At 42.2% G+C, this 23,310-nt stretch overlaps 1 protein-coding gene across 4 annotated transcripts in view; it reads right to left on the reverse strand.

The window, feature by feature from the left end:
- Positions 1-2,566: 2,566 nt before the first annotated feature.
- The window catches only part of LOC128738104 (venom metalloproteinase 3), a 373,270-nt gene continuing 352,526 nt past the window's right edge, over positions 2,567-23,310 (reverse strand). For 2 of the 4 annotated variants that reach the window (XM_053832958.1, XM_053832957.1), the window contains 5 exons: positions 15,152-15,278; positions 14,907-15,071; positions 14,615-14,846; positions 14,450-14,545; positions 2,567-4,726 (listed from right to left, as the gene is read on the reverse strand). In XM_053832958.1, the coding sequence (XP_053688933.1) occupies positions 4,691-4,726; positions 14,450-14,545; positions 14,615-14,846; positions 14,907-15,071; positions 15,152-15,278 (656 nt within the window). In that variant the 3' untranslated portion in view covers positions 2,567-4,690. Of the gene's footprint in view, positions 4,727-14,046; positions 14,244-14,444; positions 14,546-14,614; positions 14,847-14,906; positions 15,072-15,151; positions 15,279-23,310 lie in introns of all 4 variants that reach the window. The other 2 variants (XM_053832960.1, XM_053832959.1) reach the window with 2 other exon arrangements.

A 23,310-nucleotide genomic window follows, 5' to 3' on the forward strand; every position in this document is an offset into this window, starting at 1 on the left:
CCAAAGCCGACGTAGTCCTACGTCAAGCACGTCGTCGTGTCTCGTGTCGTGTCGTGTATGATTTCAGTCTTGTATGATAAGTATATCAAGTCGTAGCTTCTATTTATATAAGAGGTTTATGTCTGTACCGAAAACCAGCTCTCTGACAGGACGTCATAAGAGGCTTATCGGTAACTAAAAACAGGTCCCTGACAGGACATCATGCTTTCGTAGCAATGGGTTGTATTCTCAGTCACCTCACTGGTCGACTGCTGGACTGCTCGATTGCTCAACTGATTAACTAGACTGCTCGACTGCACTGGTCGATTAAACTGCTCGATTTGATTGCTCGATTGGACTACTTAACTGAGCTGGTTGACTGAACTGTTCGATTCGACTGCTCGATTCAACTGCTTGATTGGACAGATCGACTTGACTGTTTGACTGAACAGCTCGATTTAACTGCTCGAGTGGACTACTCGACTTAACTACTCGATTCGACTGCTTGACACATTTGCTTGAATTACTACTCGACCCGACTGCTCGACATAACTGCACGATTGAACTGCTCGACTGAACTGTTCCATTCGACTGTTCGATTGGACTGCTTGACTGGACTGCTTGACCGGACTTAACTTGACTTAACTGTTCGATTCGACGCTCGACTCAACTGCTCGATTCAACTGCTTGATTCCACTGCTCGACTGCACTACTCGACTCAACTGCTCGACTCGACTTCTCTAATGAACTGCTTGACTCAACTACTCGATTGGACTATTCGAACCGGCTGCTCGACTCAACTGCTCAGCCCGATTGCTCGATTCAACTGCTCGACTAGACTACTTGATTCGATTGCTCGACTCAACTGACAGCTTGATTCAACAGCTCGACTAGACTGCTCGACTTAGACACTCAATCCGACTGCTCGACTCATCTGCTTGACTTCTGTTTGATTCGACAGCTAGCTCGACTCATCTGTTCGATTCAACTGCTCGACTGGACTACTTGACTCGACTGCTCGACTCAGCTGCTCAACTGGACTACTCGACTTAACTGCACGAATAAACTGTTCGACTCAACTGCTCGAATGAACTGCTCGACTCAATTGTTCGACTTAACCGCTTGACCTGACTGCTTGACTAAACCATTCGATTCAACTGCTCGACTACACTATTCGATTCAACTGCTCGACTGGACTACTCGATTTAACTGAACGACTTGATTGCTCGACACGACCATTCATTGAACTGCTCGGCTCGACTACTCGACTCAACTACTCGACCGGACTGCTTAACTGAAGAGCTTGATTTAAATGCTCCACTAGACTGCTCGATTTGACTGCTCGACTTGACTGTTCGACTTGACTGCTCGACCCAACTGCTTGACTCGATTCCTTGATGTGACTGCTCGACTCGCCTGCTGAACTCGATTGCTTGTCGCGATATCATATGGTCGGTGTTAAATCAGACCGGACGCAAAATTTTAAAAAAATGAGTTAACGATAGCAAACGATCAATAATTTCCTAAGGAACATTTTACTCTAATCAGACTACATAAATGTTGCAAACAGCCAGAGTTCGAAGATGATTTCGAATGCAGCAAACTTTGAATGCGTTTTTCTCGAAGTCAGAATTTTGCCACTTGGTTCTGTCTGACTTGAATCGGTTTGCGGCAGACAATAGTCAGTTCAGAGCTACTCACGGAAAAGAGCCATATGCTCGCGTATAGTATCAGCACAGTGGAGATAATGTTTTTATTCTATACGACCATAAAAACTATTTGTTTCAGTTTCCGGCTAGGACTCTTTTATGTACAACATCTATGCAATATAACTCAAACAACTAATACAAAGAATAAACATCTACGCAAACACTGGTCAATGGAATGTTTTCGCAGTTTTCTGAATTCTGAACAGACATTTATATTTTCCGGATCGTAAGATTCGGGCTCAACTAGTGATTTAATAATCGTGTGATTTAATATTTATCAAATTTGATTTAGGCCATTGCAAATCATTTTCAACGTTTTTGTCACCCCCCCCCCCCCCTTGGAAATTGGCTTGAAAAATCGGGGGGCAAAAATCTAATTTGTAGGATATGAGTTAATTTTTTTTATAAAATCAATTGTCTGTGGGCGCTACAGCCTGAAAAACTCGAAAAATTAGTGTACGAGTTGAGTTAACGCTTCTAGCACGAGATAGAAATGGAAGTTCAAATAGTAGAATTTCCGAAACTTGACCAAAAAAAATTTCTTTCGTTTTTGCCTTCTTGTTCGTAGATTTTGCATGACAAATAACAACGTGTTTATTAAAAGCAAGAATAGATTTGGTTTTCACGTTGAAACTTTAAGTAAAAATGCCTAAAATCCATATTTTTTTCGGTCGATTAAAAAATTCTCTTTGTTTTTTTTGCCTCCCCCCTTCAGTGGCCCAACACCGGAGGGACAAAAACTTTTTTAAATATTTGTAATGGCCTTATTTATGCCAAACAAATCGGTTATTCCAGAATAGTAGGTAGTTCAGTTTCTAGACGGAAATAAAGCTGTACTCTTTTGTCATTTATTTTATCTTATTTTCTTTATTTCTGAATACATTTTACACGAAATGGTACAAAAAGTTGTATCAAAAAAACTGCACATTGCTATCGCAATCGCAAATGTTTGCACTTTTTGTTGTTTTCTCTCTTTCGTTTGCTGCTCTGTCGGTGTGTATATCCTACGAATCCTTATTCTAACTATCCTCTCTGTCATAATATGTATAAGCATGCTTCCCAGCTATCAGCTCAGCTGAGTGAAACTTTCGACGAGACAAAGCACTTTACCTGGTTCTATGTATTCCTATCGACTATCGTTCTAAAAACTGATAAATTAAAAGTCTAATAACTCCACTAAGAAGTGACCTTGTGGTTTGTTTGTTTGTTTGCTTGTTTTAACAACAATAAGAAAGAAAAAAACACCGCCCACCGATCGATTGATATTGATGCCGTGGTGTAGATGGCTTAAGGGCGTTCTTCGTTTAGGACTGCTGCTCATGCATCAACATGAGCTAATAGATTTTTTTTACTTGTGAAAACAATAATAGTAGAAAAATAGTAATATTTTCCGATTACGTGTTGTTGCTAATGATATGGAAAACAGTTTACTTTCTTAGCAGACTTTTTTTTAGGTTGCTTTATTTTTCTTAACAATTTGTATTGTTTCGGCACTTTTTTGCTGTTCAAATATGTACAAATTTGATTGGATTTCTCCGGTTTCACTGTTGGAATGTTCTGACTGATTATTTGCTTTGTTCCTTACATCCTGTAGGCAGTATAGCAGTTAGTAATACAGTTAGTGTTCAGCTTAGTTCTACTCTTCAATACTCGTAAGCGAAACGAAATCAACGTGTAAGGCAGTTTCTAGTTGCAGGATTGTTCGTTGCAGTAATTGTTCTTTTTAATCGGTGGTAAGTGTCGTGAATTTGTTGGTTCACTGATGGTGTCAGTTGGATTTTTATGCAACTTTCGCATAAAATAATTGTTTCGCTTGTGATGTTAATTCGTAAGAAGGTATGTGAAACGCGGGTTGCCTTTCGGTAGGCTCGCTCACGCGGACAGGAACGCTCTATGGTTAGAGCTAGGCTAAGATTGGGCGTTTGCTTCATTATCATTCGTAGGCTCGTAGCAAGCGATCGTCGCAGGCTGCGTAGTGGAATGGAAATGCTGCATTTGGAATGTTTTTTTATGGCAACTCGATGGCTGCGATTGCTCGATACATTGAAACAAATGGCTGAATCAAATAATGCCCGAAAGGGAATCTTCTTACGTTTCGTAAAATTTTTAAGCTCTTCTTTAGGTACTTATCCTCGTTGTTAGTTTCAGTAGTGAAATGAATTTCATCAAAAAATAATTTTTCACCTTGCGCTCACTTGAAATTATTTTCGATTGACATCCATCATTGTATGAATCTCTGTTTATTTGAGTTTCAGTAGTTAAAGTCATTTTCATTGAACGTATCGAACCTTCTGTTGTGATGTTTGCTCGATTTGTAGGTAATTTTTTTCGATTGCTCTCAATTGATTGGTGTTGGGTTCTCTTACAGTGCTACAGTTGAAATATTACATGATTTATCAAAAACCATGCTGAGATTTACTCGTCGCTATACAGAACAAGTTATTATTAGTAATACACCTTGCTTATTATTTCAGGTGTGGTTGTTTCGCAAATTTGCAAAATTGAATATCACATCATTTTGAATGTTTTGAATCATATAATTTAAAGTACTTTTAGTCCGCTTCATCATTATTTACTAGGTACACTTTCTTTCTTCGTTTGATCGCGTTGGTTGTTTATTTGTTAGTCTTACTACTCGAATGTTTGGGGGGAGAATGCGTATGGGTTTGTGATGTGCGTGGAAACTGAAGACAATGCGCATGAATTTCCTACGTTTCAGTTGCTCTTCTTTCGCGAACTCGAAAGAGGATGCCCTATCGGCTGGCAGTCTGCCGCAGTTGGCAGACCCGGGTAAAATGCTATCATATACAATTAGAAGTCGCAGCCTAGCAGACAGAACTCGGTCAGTCTGTGCCTAATTAAAGCCTATGTTTTGTTCTAATTTTAATTGTTGTTGCTTGTATGTTATCTTAAACAGTAGTCGGGTCACTGTTGATTGCTGACGATTTCCTGTTGCTGCAGTTGCTCCTTTAGGTGTTGTAATCGTTTTCGTTTGATGGCATTCATGAAATTCTTGTATCGTCTGTCCTCATCATCCACTGGTGGCGCAAAAGAAAAACAAGAGAAAAAAAGCAGAAACAGAGCGTTAGTTTTCATATCGCTGTAACGCTGGTATTTGTTTCCTTTAAATAAGAGTATATGTTGTTTTTAATAGCGAAAAAGTTCGAGCAGTATACATGGCTTCTAAAATGTTGAAAGAGTTTATAAACTACGAAATCAAACTACGATAATGGGAAAAATGAGAGCAATACTTGTGAAAATGCAGCAATTACTATGGTTTTCCACGCATTGTGGACCGTAGTGAATGCAAGTATCGGTTCTAGAAGCGAGTGATGCTAGATTTGGAAGAAGGGTAAAGTAGAAACTTAGATTCTATACAATGTTTGTAAATGTTTTATGCAAGTCTATTACTACAGTACATTACTTTCATGCAATTAACCAGTGGCATTTACATTGGATTAATTTACTACTTTACATACGATAGTTACATTACAATTAAAGTAATACTTTCAGTATGGATACTGGAGATTTACATTGAATTAATTCAGTTTTTTTAAAGAAACATTAAATTATAGCTAATCTTATGTGTCTAAAGTTGGTAATGCATTATCACTATTTGTTTTGTTTAGTTTGATTATAAATTAATACTGTTTTGTCAAACTAAGTATGTATATACAGGTTTTTATGCAAAAACAAAATCAAATTGAAATAAATGAATCTACGATTATAGCACTTAACTATTAACTTAACTTTGATAACCAAATATTTTTAATAATGTATCAGTGGAGACTAGAAAATTGTGCATGTTGTATAATTTCCTTAACGAATTTACATTATCAAAAGGTGTGTTTTAAACATAGATAAAGATGTTTGCAATTGCAACAAAGCGGTAGCTTTTATGTAAGGTAGTGATAAAACTAAACGAGGAGTAGCCTTGACAGTGTTAAGCGTTTGCTTAGTGAGCGCTTGCATTCCAGCTTAGGAGCGGCTCACGACAGTGTCTGATCCGGAGAGTGCAGCTGAATTAAGAAACATGGTGACTCGGCACTAAGCTAAGCTGGCAACCCCATCACGAGACTCGGAATCCTGCAAACTCAACATTGCAGCTCTACAGAAAATCTGTTTCAAAGAAGAGAACGTTTGGAAGATCTGCGGCGGAAAGGCACAGTGTTATCACAGCGTTGGCACTATCAACGAACTGGCAACGGGTTATACAGCGTTCAGCAGAATGCAGGATCACGTGACAGCTCGGAAGGGGCTCCTTTCATTACAGCGTTATAAACGTACACTGCCCGCACAAAAATAGACTGTAAGAAGGAAGCATTCTACGCGCGGCTGGAGGCAACATATGACAGCTGTACGTCACCGGTTACCGGTAAAATAAATTCCTAGGTCGGTAGGGAAGAACCGGTCATAAGGACACATAGTTTGCACTCCGATTCGAACGATTACGGCCAATAGTGCATAAGCTTCACAGCTTCCCGAGGCCTGGTGGCACGAAGCGCCTCCGACGTAAAGATCTCCACCAAGCCATCTGGAGATAACCTGACTAACGTACAATGGACCAGATTGACCATGTTCTCATAGATGGACGGTTCTTCTCTAACATTACGAACATACGTTTCCAACGGGGTGCGAACAAAGACCATCATCTAATAGCAGTATGTGTGCGGTCAAAACTGTCAACCGTGACACGTGAAAGTCGGCTGAACATTAGCCAGCTGGATTATCCGCAATCTGCTGAGAACTATGAGCGAATACTGCATTATTCGCTGCCTTCTTTCGAGGTGTAATCTACGCCAGACTGAAAGCGGAGTCTAGGGGAATTGGGCTAAAAATAAATGCGTCGAAGACCAAATCCATGAAAACAAGAGGCTCAAAGGAAACAAACGCGCGTCTCCCACGGACGGTAACCGTTGACGGCGACGAATTAGAAGTGGTAGAGGAGTTCGTGTATTTGGGATCGCTGGTGACCGCGGACAACAACACTAGTAAGGAGATCCAGCGGCGCATCCAAGCGGGAAATCAGGGCTACTTTGCCTTTCGTAAAACGCTACGATCAGGAAGCGTACGTCGCCACACGAAGCTAACAATGTACAAAACTCTTATGAGACCGGTAGTGCTTTATGGACTTGAAGCCGTGACGCTGCTCACGGAGGACATACGCACCCTTGCCGTGTTCGAGCGGAAAGTGCTGCGGACGATATTTGGCGGAGTACAAACTGAAAGCGGAGAGTGGCGGAGGCGTATGAATCAAGAGCTACAGGCACTGCTTGGGGAGACTCCCATTGTACATCTAGTAAAGGTTAGCAGGCTACGGTGAGCCAGACACGTCGTAAGGATGCCGGACGACAGTGCGACGAAAATAGTCCTCTTCAACAACCCCACCGGCACCAGGAACAGGGGGCCAAACATGCACGATGGCTCGATCAGGTCGAAAGCGATTTGCGACTTCTGAGACGACTAGGAAATTGGTGACGAGAGTCCCAAGACCGAGTTGAATGGAGACGAGTGCTTGAAACAGCACGAGCCACCCCGGCTCTATGCTGCTGAAGAAGAAGAAGAAAAAGAAGAAAAAGAAGAAGAAGTTAACTATCAAAACACGCGGAATATCCTCGCTCGAGAAGGCTATAGGTCTTACAGTACCAGTGAACATCCGAATCGGCACTTGAAACTGAATTAGGTAGCCAAGAAGCGTGCTAGGCGCTTGTACGAGCAAGTTTAGACGAAATTCAATGGATGAATTTTAATGAACGACGAAACCTACGTGAAAAAGGGTTTAAGGAAACTTCCAGGTCAAAAGTTTTACATTACAACTGGGCGTGGCGATGTGTAACGACTTCGGTAAAACGGGGTCAACAGTGTTGAAGAAATGCGTTTAAAGAAACATCTGTTTCATATTCAACTGTGCAGAGTAGGATGAGTTCTATTAAGAAAAAAGTTCGAGATTTGTGAAACTTAAAGTTGAATACAAATACTGCAACGTTTACGTTTAGCCTGGCTTTAGATCATCTAGAATTATTGCGAGCTAACGACAAGCGCAAATTTTACTGGAAGGTGAACCGAAATCTGACATGTGTAGGAATGAGGAAAGAAATCTCACCATAAACGAGTGTCGACAGGTGAAAGCAGTTTTTCGATAAACACCTCAATGGGCACCGCGAGGTAACTGAGTCTGTTTTGACAAGCAAGTGGTCGTGGGTCCGAATCTTAGTAGAATCGCCCCTCGATGCAAAGTGACCTTAGCATGGGTTTATTGTCCCATCTACAAAAGAGGGAGATCTGCTAGATTGCTGTATTACCGCGGCATTACTCTGGTCAATGCCACATGCAAGGTGCTCTTCCAGATTTTGTTGCGTCACGTATCCCCAAAAGCAAGAGAATTCGTGGGGCAGTACCAGGCGCCTGGGGCCTGTGCTACTACGGATCAAATTTTCACTCTTGTGGGTCAGTCCCGGCGTAGTGCTTAGCATTCATGCTTCCCAGGCCGAAGACCCGGGTTCAAATCCCAACTCCGCAGAAGTCACGAATGACCCAAGCTGTTAAAGTAACTATAAAAAAAATTTCACTCCGACAAATCCTCCAGAAATGACGGGAGTATAACGTACCATATTTTCGTGGATATCCGGGCAGCATACGATACAGTCGAGCGCCAACAGCAGATAATGCATGAGAACGGCCCAAGTAGCACACATTAGGTCCATTTAGTTGAAGCAACCGAAATACGACTGAAGTTAGCCATAATTCGGTTACCACAATTACTTTGTAACAACCGTGCTAGTAGGGGTTTTTCTGGGAATACTGGCACGGCTGATTAAAGCTACCCTGGAGCGAGTGACGGATTCGAGTCTCTTCGAATTGCGCAGAGAGTTGTGGTAATGGGATGGACTCTCCAGTATGTTATTCGACATCGCTATTAAAGGTTTGATCCGGCGAGCAGGCATCGAAACGAGAGGAACGATCTTCAGCAAAAGTACCTAATTTCTAGCCTTCATAGACGACCTCGACATTATTACTAAAAACCCTGGCATCACGGAGAAAATCTACACCTGATTTAAAACGGAAGCTTGGAGAATCAATGCATCGAAAACCAATCTTGGCTCTAGAGAAAGTAACATTCGCCTCACACGGACAGTGACTATTGACGGCGGCGAACTGGAAGTGGTTGCTGAGTTCATATTTATAGTAAAGAGATTAAACTCGTTTTATAGTAAAGAGATTAAATGACGCATTCAAGTTGGAAGTCGAGCCTACTTTTCCTTCTGCAAGATACTTCGATCAAGAAGCATACGCCGTCGTATAAAGCTGGCAATGTACAAGACGCTAATCAGACCGATAGTCCTCTACGGACTGGAGACAGTAATTTTGGTTACGGAGGACATACGTGCACTTGTATGTAACGAAAGGTGTTATGGACTATTTTTGGCGGGGTACAGAAGGAAAGCAAAGAGTGGCGTAGGCGTATGAAGCACAAGTAGCAGGCACTCCTTGGAGAGAATCCCGTTGTACACCTGGTGAAAGTTGGACGACTGTGTAGTGAAATCCGTTCTCTTCAAGAGCCCCACCGGCATCTGGAATAGAGGCGGCCAATGTGCTAGAAGGCTCAACAAGGTTGAATACGTCTTGCGTGTGTCGAGACGCTCAACGAATTGGCGATGAGTAGCCCTGGACTGTTAGAACGAATGAACTGGCATTGAGGAACGAGTGGGTAAGGTAGAGCCTACTTTGAAGAGATATAGAGCAGGTAGAATAGGGCAATATTCGAAGACCATTACACATAAGCTCTCAAACTATTTACTATATCAGAGCCTTAATTGCTCTGTAACACTAATTAATCGAGGGCACGATTTGTCGTGACCCGAAAAAGAAGGAGTCTAAATTTATGTTACATACATAACAAACTACATGTGATAGCAACATGTCAGTACTGTGATTAAACCGAAGTAAAGGTTAAACTGGGAGTGAAGAGACACATTATGCCAGCTTGTGCAACCCAGACAAGCATCGGTAACATAATTGCATCTCATAGAAGAGTTAAGAAAATTTGGTTAGGCAGATGCTGGTCACAGTGAAGAGTCCATACATGAAAAAAGGTACCTACTCTCCCTTCCCTTCCCTCGGGCTTCACGAGCGATCGCACCACTACAGGCCAAATTGTATCACCATCCGACAGATCTTGCAGAAATACTTGGAGTACAGCTATGGTAGATAATGCACGAACACGGTTTACCGGACAAACAGCGCGACTGATCAGAGCTACATAGGATCAAGTCATGTGTTTCGTCCGTATCTCGATGGCACTCTCAAGTTTCTTCGAGACACAGCGAGGGTTGAAACAAGGTGACGCTGTCGAAGACTCCAGAACTCAAGACTGGGCATCGTAGGAGGTTCGCATATACACAGCAAAGGATATTACTACAAACGCCATCTCTTATCTCAAGGGAGTTACAATTGCTTACCACCGTTATTATGTTACCACTGTCATCCGTAGAGGGCCTACTGACCTTGTCCGTCGAGATTTGACAGAATGCCAGAGGGGTGATGCTAATCAACATCGCTCCTGAGGGGATGACCCGACGAGCGGGCATCGAAACGGGAGATGTGGTTTTCACCGAAGGCAGCTAACTCCTAGGCTTCGCAGATAACTTTGCGACGGTGGAGGCAATCTACGTTAGACTGAGAACAGAGTCTGGGAGGATTGGGCTAAAACTAAATGCGTCGAAGTCCATATACATGAAAGGCAAAATGCTCAAAGGATACAAGTGCGCACTTCCCACGGACGGTAAATGTTGACGGCGACGAGCTAAGGAGATCGCTGGTGAGCGCGGACAGCAACACTAGTAAGGAGATGCAACGCTGCATTCAAGCAGGAAATCGGGCCTACTTTGCGTTTCGCGAAACGTTACGGTCAAAAAGCATATGCCACCGTGCGACGCTGATAATATACAAAACTCTCGTTAGACCGATCGATATGGACTTGAAGCTGTGGTGATGCTCACGGAGCACATATGCGCCATTGTCGTGTTCAAGCGGAAGGTGCTGCGGACGCTATTTAGCGGAGTGCAAATTTAAAGCAGAAAGTGGCGAAGGTGTATGAATTAAGAGCTTCAGTGTGGCGCGAGTTTGTCGGCTGGTTATCAGAAGAGGCAGTATGACTGCGAGTTGGAAAACATTCAAATTATCGTTTTCGCGTTTATGCCTTCACAGTCCATTTACGATCCCTTTTCAAGCCCTGGTTGTTAAAAGTAATACATGTTACACAATTTTCGTAGTATTTTCTTACTGCTAATAAACCTAATAATCCTGCTGTGCTGCTAAATAAATTATATTACAAATCGATGCTATGCCATGTGATCATCTTTACATTATTATACATATATCTACAAAAAGATTCGACAATTTATAAGTTATTTCCACTATTAAATGAGTTCTTGTGGAGTTGGGACCCACAACAGTAGTCCCCCCGTAAGACAGTTGATTAGGAGTTTAACTAGCTAGCAGCATGCGTAACTGAACAACGAATACGTGCATTGTCGACAAAAAGGTTAGATGACTGGCAGCGTAATACATCTCAGGGAGTCTGGGGATTGGAACCGTGACACCTTTCATTTCTTTCTGAACTGTCAATCTAGCCAAAGGGCCAAGACACAGTCACAAAAGTGATTTTGTCGGTACAGTAAGCAACAGACCCAACGATAAGTGTAGTTGACAGGGCTGCGTAGAGATTGAGGAATCACAAATGGTTATAAAGGTTGGAATTGGAGGTAATTGTCTTAATTGGTTGCTTATTGAAATAGGCGATTTGAAACGACTATAGAGAAGTTAGAGAAAAGTGCTACAACGCAGTGTGGCAGGCCAAACAGCCGCCTTGTGGAGGAACGTCAGAATGTTGTACTTTGAAGCCGATGGGAAGCTCGCTGTTCGTTTACCAGAGATGACTATGAAATATGCTTTATATCATCATTTTACTGATGTTCGTTTGTGATGGATCGATGTCACAAGATTTCACTTTCTGTGAATTACGCATGAGCATCGCTACTATTTACACTATCCTTTGTAATAACTCCCCTTTTGTGTTAAATATTGTATCAGTTTACAGGCCTGCGCCACAGTTGTATTATGTACAACTATGATTTATTTGCAATCATATTAATCAATATGATTTATACTAGTACTCTCAAATGCAATATAGTGGGCTCAGGGATATGTACCGATGACCAGTCCAACTGCAAACCTATTTTAATAATAATAGCAGCTGCTCCGTGCTACAAGCCCTTTTGAAATTTTCATTATTCCTAATATATACGACGGGTAATTGATCGTATAGCCTGTAATCCATTTATCTGTACATTGGCGTTCAGTTATCGGTACTTGGCACATGTTGTTGCTTGTTGTCCTGTTGCTCGTACAACGTGTGTTCGTGTAGTTCATACACGCAGTTCAGCTTCGCCATCTAAACTGTTTTATGTATGTACATAGTGAATATTGTGTTAGGTTTTCCTCATCAGTAACTTAACCTAACTAAGTCATAGTTTGCAATGGCATTTTAACAACCACTAGTCAAAAGGTTAGGCTTGTTAGTCTTCTATTCTTCTATCTATTAGTGGCGTTTGTTACAATGCATGCAGCATGTTGTTAGTTTTAGAATGAAACATTAGCTTATTACAGATCTTTCAGCACCCGCCTAAAAATTGCCTTTATTAGAAAAAATATTACCGAGTCAGTGGATAGTAGTAGTAGTTTGCTGTTGATAGTAATTCGTAGTAGTAGTGGTAAAGTAGTGGTAGGATGTAAGTTAGAGTAAGTCGTAAAGCCGAAAGAATTCAGCCTCAGCCTACGGTGGAGCTGTGGTAGTTTTAGAGAGTTACGGAAGTGGAAGAATAGTCGGTGGTATTCGAGGAATGAGGAGATAGTCTGCTTCTAGAACGAATGGTGGCTGAAATAGTTGGCGATGTCTCTACACAGTGATTGGAGAGTTTCTACGGAAACATCAGTGTTGCCAGAAAGATTGCTGAAAATTTGTGACTTGTCAGTAGAAGATGTAACAGAGGAAGAACAGCTTTCAGGATCAACAACATTGAAACGCTCAAATAGAGAGAAAAAGACAGAAATTGGTGCAAGAAATGTAAGATTTCTATGGTTCAAAATGATCTGCAAGGTGCAAGTTCTTACCCGTGATATGTCATGTGTACAGATGTGTCGGGATGGTGCAAGTCGAAATGGTTCTCGTGTTCATACAGTTTGACTTATAAGCGCTATTTTTCGTAATCCCGCGAAAAATATTTGTTTGCTAATTGCTCTTACTTTAGTTTAGGATAATTTAAATAGATGGCAGACTTGTTTGCTTTTTTTTGTGTTGCAGGTTTCTCTTCGAAGGAAAGGGAATGTGTGCTCTCTTTCGGTAGGTTTATAGGTTAGAGTAGAAAACAAAACATTTTCGAGCTTTCGGTTAGTAGTAGGCAGAAACCAGAACAGAGAGTAGAAGATAGGTGGCAGCACTGTTATAACGCAAATCAAATCTTAAGATAAAAAAATATACGATATGTTATAAAATATAACAAAACTGAGGGCAACAATAGGAGAAGAAACAGAATAGTAGTAGAGTAGGAAAGCAGTAGTGAAAACACACACACAGTTCAAATGTGGAAAAGTGCTCAAACAAATCGTTTTTTTTGCGTGTCTTATAGTCTGTTTAAGCTGAAGCGCTGCCTGGCGCTTTTATTATGATGTTGGCCTTTACGATGGGTTCGAAACCGACGCTTTCCGCTCGTGTTCATACTTGTTACTTTTTTTTGGGATATCTACTGTATTTACTATCCACTAGTGCTTCCACTTCCGCCACCATTCGTTGTCGCCCGGTTCGGACTGAGCTGGCTGTTGGCCCCTACGTAGTTGAGCGCATAGTTTGGACTTTTGGTCGTACGCTTTACGTAGAAGCTAAAGTTGTACGGATTTCGCGTCGTCGTTTGAGCGATCCGGTTGAAATATACATCGAAAACCGGGTGATATGTGGCCTTTGGCTTATGCGTGGTTGTAGTCGTAAGGCCATGACTATCGAAAGCACTACCACCAGCAAAGTCACTCTGTTGGTGTTGCTGTTGTTGGTTGTGGTGCTCGCCCCAGAACGGGGCGTGTGTGGTCGTGGTGCTGGAGCTAGTCGTTGGCACCGTGGGCGGAGTGTACAAGCTCCTGGTCGTGCTAAAGGTGTATTTACTGAACACGTACGGTGTCTTGGTCGTATGCAGACTGTGGTGGTAGTCATTTTCAGGTGTCGATTGTTGTTGCTGGTTATCGTTATTGTTGTGATTATAGTTATTACCGTTATCGTTATAACTAGAACTAGTAGAATGTAAATTACTATGATATGTACTCGTGGATTTGTGGTGGAAATATTGATAATAATTCCTCGTCGATGTCGGTGGCGGCGGTGGTGTAGTTGTGGTGGTGGTGGTTGTCGTTGTTGTGGTGCTGGTGGTGCTGGTTGTTGTGGACGACGTGCTACTAGACGGTTCATAATATTCTTCCTGCTGACCCGACTTGTCGTCGTAGTTAAATCTAGAGAAGTTGAGCCGTTAAAATCTGGGTCTATCGACAATTTAGAATAGCGGATATTCATATGGTTTTTCATTCGTGTTTTATACTAACTGTGTCTAATCTAGAAATCATGAGTCTCTGTTCGTACCCTAATGCCCTAGTTGTAGTGTGATCGTTGAGAGTTTTGGCAAATAGGCAGAAAGTATCAAAAGCTAGACATACTTAACTGTTTGCTGATTGAATCTCGCGTACGATGGCGTGTGCTGCGAGTAGTCGGGAATTATGTTCTCGTGATCGGTTACACATCTACCGTCCAGACAGTGCTAAAATGATAATAAAAATCAGCTCACCGCTTCAACAGAAATACCTTCACTAGTTCGAGTTTTGTTTACTTGTCCTTCGCCACAGTTGGACCCTTCAGCCGCAGGTCTATATGCCACGCAATAACCACTGGCTGAATCGAAGCAGAACAGCTGCGCACAGACTCGCTCGTCCTTGAAGCAGGCCGAGGTTCCACGATCCCGTCGGCACTGCGCATCCAGTGACAAAAGCGTTCCTGGAAGCGCCCGACCTAACGCTTCATCTTCGTGAGGTGGATTGTGCAGACAACTGGCGGTGTCACCACTGGAATGAACCCAAAATACACTTTGAATGAAATCTGCTCAAAACATGATATGTACTCACTTGAGGAAATGATGAAAACTCTGAACACTGCACGGTGACCACCGGAAGCCCCGTTCGGTGTGCCGCAGATCGGACATAATGTAACCATCTTCCCAGCGGCATTTTTCCGCACCCGGTCCTCCGAGATAGCTGGGCGGGGGAGACCCATCGTGGACGGCTCCAAGTCTGTGAAATAGACGCACACGATAGATTGGTTTCGTGCTCTTCGCTTCGCGTTCCGTGAATTTTATCGGATTAAAACCTACAAATGACCAACTTCATGGGCCGCTACAATGATACCGCTGAAGCCACCGGTGTCCTCGATGATGGCTACACTGTTGACCTTCTCCAGTCGCTTGTTTACGACGCAGGCGCCTCCAACGTATGCGAAGCCTAGGTGGAGGAGGATTACGCGGGACAACACACATGCAGATAACGGCGACGAACCAGAATAAAACGCATTTTAGTGGATAAGTTGGAGGGATATTTACACGAGAAGAACCGAAATTCCGGAAGGGAATCCGCTGGTCTTTAGAGTTTATTTTGAAGGTTGAAAAAGGGGATCAAACATAAATCTACCGAAATACCAACAACTTAGTTGTCTACAATGGTGGAAGGTGCAAGCGAATACACGAATGTAACGAATTGGTTTGTGCTGATGGATGGGGGGTGTGGTTTAATTTTTTTGAAATGCAGTGGAATGGCAATACCAATGGTGACATGCAGCCGTCAACGTTGAGCATGGGTTGAGCATGAACGGATATACAAACAGGTGTTACTACATCGTTGGGCATTACTTACCAACGCTCCGAAGCAAGGAGGAGTGTTTTTACAATTAGTTCTATTGGTTTCTATTGATGTGTAAAGGTTAAGCTAGGATCTATAACGTTAATCAACTATGTGTGGCAGTCACTTGTTCGATGGTTCGATGGTATCAGTTTCATGTTTGAGCAAGCTTGGTAAAAGCTAGGTAATAGTTTTGTAAGGTGTAAGCGAGTCAAGTTTAAGGAAAGTCGAAAGTATTACTTGTGTAGAAAAGGTTTTTGTAGAGGTCCAGAAATTCTTTTCTACAAATAGCTAGAAGAATGATGCAGTTTTTGTCAATTGAATAATAATGCTGGAAAATTACTGGTTTCGATAAGCTAACAGTATAACTACTAATGATGTTGACAGTTTGTACTAATACGTGAAAATAGAATTTGCTACGAATGTTTCAAAATTACGAAATAAATGGTAGAAAAAATACTCATAGATTCGAAGCGAATGAAAGAAAGATGAATTTCAATGTAAAATTTTGTATCAAACTGAATCTTCGAAAAGTATATCAAAAGAGACACAAATTGAGAATCATTTGAACTATGAAATAAGTTTACAAAAATAAAACAAATGCAGATGCAGGTTTAAAGGTTTCAAAATTGTTTTCAACAGAGCAAGGAATAATTCCGTTACAAAAATTCAAGTAAAATTGAACACACCGAAATGTATGTTAGAGACTAAAATCAACGGACGCGCGATCTGGCCATAAAACTGGCATTTTCAAAGAGAATTAAAATAGAGCAGAAACGATGAATTTTGCGAACTAACTTAAGCAGTCGAAACAACATTTAAAACATTTCTGGAAGCTGTCGAACATTTGCAAGAAGCTTCCAGTGCTTATAAAAGATAGTAATCAAAAGTACGAAAAGTTTAAAGGTTTGTTCAGTTTGAAAAGGCGCATAACTTTAATTTGAATGATATGTACGTGTTCAACAATATGGAAAATTTCCGCTCAAGACGTCTTACTTGATGAAATCGAATCGAAATATAGACACCATAGTTTTAAAACTTTCATTTCCTGAAGAGTGTATAAAATCAAAGTAGGCATTTATTGTAAGGATAATTTAATTTATTTTGATTATATTTTTACTAGAACAAGTTCATCGCAAATTGGTTTTGCTTGCTCGCAATGAAGAATCCGGACTACCCCAATTCCATGATGATAAACACCAGCCTGCAACCTGAGAGAAAAATATTGAGGTAGAAAATCGCTCAAGAAAGGTTTACGAGAACTGGAGAAGAAATACGATTGCGTCGTTACGATTTACGGATGATAAAATGTACTGTAAACCCATTTTAATACAAGCTCCTGGACTAGAATTTCATACCTCGTTCGATCCGCAGAATGTTCCGGATCCAAATGTGGTTGAAATTCTTGAAAAAGTTTCTCGTTTGACAAGCAATCTACTGCCATGGAATGAAAAGTGTCTTGTTTTTGATTTTCAGCTGAACGATCGGAGAACTAGCCCTGCAATTACCCTGCACCCTCACAGCTAACTGCGTAGACTGTCAAATAAAACTACAAGGTATACAGCCCTAAGGGTTATACGAAAGGGTGACGTAGGACTATATCAGATCATTAAATCAAAGACTGTGTGATCAAAGATCTGTGAGTGCCATTGTTTAAGTGAATTTTTAAAAGAGAAGAGTTTAACATTCAGATTCAATGCTTCATTGAATGCAATGGTGGCTTTGAAAATACTTGAAGGTTTTACTAGTTTACTTTCACAGCTTACCGCTTGTTACATAGCAGAAAATATGGCACATACGCAAAAATTTCAGTTTTATTTTTATGAGAGTTGCAATCCTTGTACCGCAGGGGTGAGGGGTCTCAAACCATCATAAAATAAATTCATGCCTCCAAAAAAAACTCACATGCCAAATTTGGTTCCATTTGCTTGATTAGTTCTCGAGTTATGAGGAAATTTGTATATCATTTGTATGCCCCGCCCCCTCTTAGAAGGGAAAGGGGTTTCAGTACACAATAGAAAAAATTCTTACCTCCAAAAACTACCATATGCCAAATTTGGTTCCTTTTGCTTGATTAATTCTCAAGTTATAAGGAAATTTGTATTGCATTTGTTTGCCCTCCCCCCCCTCCTCTTAGAAGGTGAAAGGGTGCACCATAGTAAAAAATCTTACCTTCAAAAACCCCCACAAACAAACACAAATTAGATTCCTTTTGCTTGATTAGTTCTCCAGTTACGAGAAAATTTGTATATTATTTGTATGGGAGCCCCCTCTCCTAAAGAGTGAAGGGGTCATAATTCACCATAGAGAAAAATCTTGTCTTAAGAAACCCCCACATGCCAAATTTGGTTCCATTTGATTGATTAGTTCTCGAGTTATAAATGAGGAGATTTGTGTTTCATTTGCATGGGAGCCCCACCTCTTAAGCCCTCCATAAAATTGCTCTCTCTCCATACATAAAATTGCTGGTCATTTTGTCTATCCAACGACATATAAATGTTCAGCTTCGTTCAGTAGTTTAGTAGTTATTACCATTTGAAATCTTTCATGCAAACGTTACACTTCTATTTTCGTTTTCACAAAGTGCTACCCAGTATAGTAAACAAAGACGTAGTCCTACGTCAAAAAAAGAAGACTAAGTTTTAAATACGGAATGTAGCACCTAGGTTTTACGTTGCCTACAGAAAAAATTATCGTCTTCTCTGAATCAGCACGAGGTTGATAGCCTTTTCTGGCCTGACTTGGCAAGCGTTCACAAGTCATGTTCGACCACGGTGCAGTGGTACAACGACAATGGCGTCACTGTTGCTCCCAAAATGTGGAATCCGGCCCATACCCCAAAGATAATTTTGATTAAGTCGGTTGTGAAGGGCAAGTAAACTGCCACTTGTAGCTTCATTTGTAGACTGCTTTACAAGTGCTGTGCACTATGGCTCTCCGGCTAAACCGGGTGCAGGGAAAGGTACAACGAACCGTCCCATAAAAACCAAAAATTGCAAATGACACAAAAAAATAATTTCGGATCGTAATAATCGGCGACGAAATAAGGACTACGATTGGAGTCTTGGGGCATGTAAATCGCAGATTGTGATAGGGCAATCTACGACAAACTTTAATCCCGCCGCTTCAAAGTTGTAATGTTGGTGAAAAGATCGGATATAGATAGAAATATGGATCGTGCGATTCTCTGCTAGCACAGTTGTTACAAAGTTATTGTGGTAACCGAAATATGACTAATTTCAGTCGTAATCCGGTTGCTTCAACTAAATGGACCTAAGTATGCTACTTGGGTTGTTCTTCACCCAAGTGATGGCGCAATTTACAAGTTTGGAAAGCTGAGAGGAGAATGCGCCAATGCATAAACGGATGGCAGGCGGCTAGTGGGTGTATATGTAAACTGAGGATTAAGAGCCGTTTCGTAAGCTATAGCATCATTCCCCCATAATCTAGAAATATCAATAATTAGTTATGGTCTTCAATGTTAAGAGATTTAGACATACTTTTTTTGGCAAAATTGTAGAAAAAATAAAAGCATGCAACTTTGCATGCAAGAATGCTGCAACACCGTACGAGGGCGAATGTGGAGCGATATAAACAAGCACGGAACAGGCAAATTCGGTCTTCCGGAGGAAAAAGCGCCAACAGGAAGAACGGGATTGCGAGGCGATGGAAGAACTGTACCGTGCTAACGATAAACGGAAGTTCTATGAGAAGTTAAACCGTTCGCGCAAAGGCGAAGTGCCTCAGAACGACATATGTCGGGACTCAGACGGTAATCTTCTCACGAACAAACGAGAGGTGATCGAGAGGTGGAAGCAGTATTATGAAGAGCACCTTAACAGTGATGTAGCTGAACATGGAGGTGACGAGATGGCAATAGATCTTGGGACACGTGCAGAAGACGACAGAATACCTGCCCCGACCTCCAGCAGAAGTAACAGATGAGATCGGTCGGCTGAAGAACAATAAAGCGGCTGGGGCTGATCAGCTACCCGGCGAGCTGCTGGAATACGGTGGTGACGCACTGGCTAGGAAGATGCACTGGGTCATTATCAAGATTTGGGAGAAGGAGCTAATACCGGATGAGTGGACGGAAGGCATCGTGTGTCCGATCTATAAAAAGGGCGACAAGTTGGATTATTGTAATTACCGCGCAATCACACTGTTGAACGCCGCCTACAAGGTACTCTCCCAACTTTTACGTCGTCGATTATCACCATTTGCAAAGGAGTTCGTGGTGCAATATCAAGCGGGATTCATGGGTACCCGTGCCACCTCGGATCAGATTTTCGCGCTTCGGCAAGTGTTGTACAAATGTCGCGAATACAATGTGCCCACGCATAATTTATTCATCGACTTCAAATCGGCGTATGACACGATCGATCGAGATCAGCTGTGGCAGATTATGCACTACTACGGATTTCCAGATAAACTAACGCGATTGGTCAAGGCGACGATGGATCGAGTAATGTGTGTTGTTCGAGTATCAGGGACAGTCTCGAGTCCCTTTGAATCTCTAAGAGGGTTACGGCAAGGTGATGGGCTTTCATGTTTGCTGTTCAACATCGCTTTGGAGGGTGTGATAAGAAGAGCGGGTATAGACACGAGTGACACGATATTCACGAAGTCCGTCCAGCTTCTTGGTTTCGCTGACGACGTTGACATCATTACACGTACCTTTGAGAGTATGGCGGAAACGTACGTCGGACTGAAAGCTGAAGCCAAATGGATTGGACTTGTCATTAATGTATAGAAAACAAAATACGTGAAAGGAAGAGGTTCTAGAGAAATGAATGCTGACCTTCCTCCCCGGATTAATTTGGACGGTGATGAAATCGAGGTGGTAGAAGAGTTCGTGTATCTGGGGTCACTGGTTACCGCAGACAACGATACCAGCAGAGAAATACAAAGACGCATTATTGCAGGAAATCGTGCCTACTTTGGACTCCGTAGGACGCTGCGATCGAACAAAATTCGCCACCGCACGAAGTTAACAATCTTCAATACGCTGATTAGACTGGTAGTCCTTTACGGTTATGAGGCAAGGACTATGCTCGTGGAGGACCAACGCGCCCTTAGTGTTTTCGAACGGAAGGTGTTGCGCACCATCTACGGCGGAGTGCAGATGGAAGACGGAACGTGGAGGAGGCGAACGAACCATGAATTGCATCAGCTGCTTAGGGAAGCACCCATCGGTCATGCCGCAAAAATCTGTCGTCTGCGACGGGCTGGGCACGTCGTGAGGATGTCGGACGCCAACCCGGTTAAAAAAGTTCTCAATAATGATCCGACTGGAACGAGACGGCGGGGCGCACAGCGAGCAAGATTGATCGATCAAGTGGAAGGCGACCTGCGGACCCTACACAGACTACGTGGCTGGCGAATTGTGGCCATGGACCGAGTGGAATGGAGACGACTTCTTCGTACAGCAGAGGAAACTACGCCCTGGAGCTTATTAAGTAAGTAAGTATGCAGCTTTGCTGACAAAATGTTATTTCTATCTCCATCAGGTGCAGCATTTAACAGCATTTTCTCAGACAGTTCCTCATAAATTAGTTTTTCATATTTAACTTTTGTTAGTTGTATTTTAAAGAAAATCATTGTTCTAGGCAATGATTGAAGCACTCAAAATTCACGTTTTTCCAGAAGAACGCAAATCTCTAGGACCTTTCCTTGCAAAGTTATCGCTTAAAATGTGACAAGTGGAGACTTCGGGTAATGTAAAAGTAAGGTTTTATGAGCATCTAGTCAAGTGTATGATGGTTACTCGTTACACGGGATGCGAAATCGTCATTTGCAACAGGACCTGAGTCGAACAATCTGCATGCTATTCAGATGACAACGGCCAACGATGAGTAAATTTTGCAGCCGCTAGGGGTCTGGTAGTTAAAAGTATCTGGTTCTCTTGCAGAGGATATTTATAAAGCTGCCTAACCAACAAATCGACCACGTACATACTAATCGACGGAAGATACTTCTCTGGACCATTCGTGAATGGACGTGCATATCCTGAGGAGATAGTGAAGAACTAAAGCAACTATTTCAGGATAATGACTAGTGCTAGTTCTACGAGTATCAATCTCGTAAACACTACATATCGAGACCTGACATAGGACATAGGAACGAGTATATATAGAATGTCGTTACATTTGATGGCGAAGAGATACGGTGAGTAATCGGACAACTGAAGACTAATAGAGCCGCCGAAAAGGACCGAGTCACGTCAGAACTCTACAAGCGTGGTAAAGAAACACACAAACGGCATTCGATTTTTCATTTTTTTCCAAGATTTGGGAGCAGAAGAAACTATCAGAAATGGCTGTAATTATTGTGACATTGCATTGTGCAACGTCGCCTACATGAAGCTCTATCAGATCTTATTACATCGTTTATCCTCAATAGCGAGAGGTTTCGTAGGACAATACCCAGGGCCGCAGCGTGGGGTTGGCCAGACTGGCACCCGCCAAGGGTGCTACCTCTTGGGGGCGCTAAAAAGGGCTTCAGTAATGCATTAGCAAAAACTGGACGGATTTTAGTAATTTTTAATACCACGTTATCAGTTCATCAGTTGACAGCTATAGCGAAAACAGTCAAACAACTACGCTTGATGCTTTGTTCGTACTGCTAGTTCCACCCCGTAGCGTAGAAGTTGGACATGCTGAAGCACTTCGTATCTGCTGAATAGAACCAATCTGGCATTTACAACATCCTCTCCCGCGAGAAAGCCGGAAGCGTTAAACGGAAGCCTGGTTCCGGACGCCCGACAGTACTGCGTGACCGTAACGTGCAGCAGAAGCTGAAAATTGAAGAATGAGAGCAAGGTGGTTTCATCGTTCTGCAGCTTGGGCTGGGAGGTCTGAGAAAACGGCTAAACGGTGAAGAAGTACTTGGTCAAAATTGTCATTTTATGCGGGTCCGCTAGTAGAGGCTGACTGTGTCTGAGTAGCAGTCAATCACCTAGAGGGCGGCTGAAGTTGTTGGTGAAATCTTTTCGGCGAAACACGATGTCGTAGTCATAATAGATGACAAAACTTGACGCTGGATGGCAATGACTGGCAGAAGACCGAGTACTTTACATCCCCAACTAAGAAGGCTAGTGATAACGTCAAGTATTTCTTCCGCTCCAAGTTCCCGAAGATGATCCTTCTGTGGCTGGCGATCAGCGAGAACAGAATGTTCAAGCCGCTGTTCTTTCGTTCGGGGTTTACATTAAACAAGAAGGTACGAACAACATATAGAACGAAACACCTGTCGGAAGTTGCCGCCTTCATCAAGAAGTATCGTGTAAAGGATGTGGTCTTTTGGTGGGCCTGACCTCGGTATCAGGTATCAGGTATCAGCATTTGTGGCTCGAGCAGCACGTTCTTCACAATCGTGTGGAAGATTTGTACCTTGCCCATCTTGCCCGTGTCATCATTTACCTGATGAGGACGGGAAGGAAAACAGAAGGAATAGGAAGGGGTGGATAGAGGATTTTACAAACACAAAAACACATAGATACCTAGCGATTACTGTACCCCCGAGGGGGTGCTGTAATCCTTGGTAGGTATATTATCAATAGTACACCCCCTGGGGGGTATACACATGATAAATAAGAGCACATTAGCTCAATACCGGTTTCGGTAAGAAACATCAAAAT

Source organism: Sabethes cyaneus, chromosome 2, assembly GCF_943734655.1.
Source record: "Sabethes cyaneus chromosome 2, idSabCyanKW18_F2, whole genome shotgun sequence".
Taxonomy (NCBI): Eukaryota; Metazoa; Arthropoda; class Insecta; order Diptera; family Culicidae; genus Sabethes; species Sabethes cyaneus.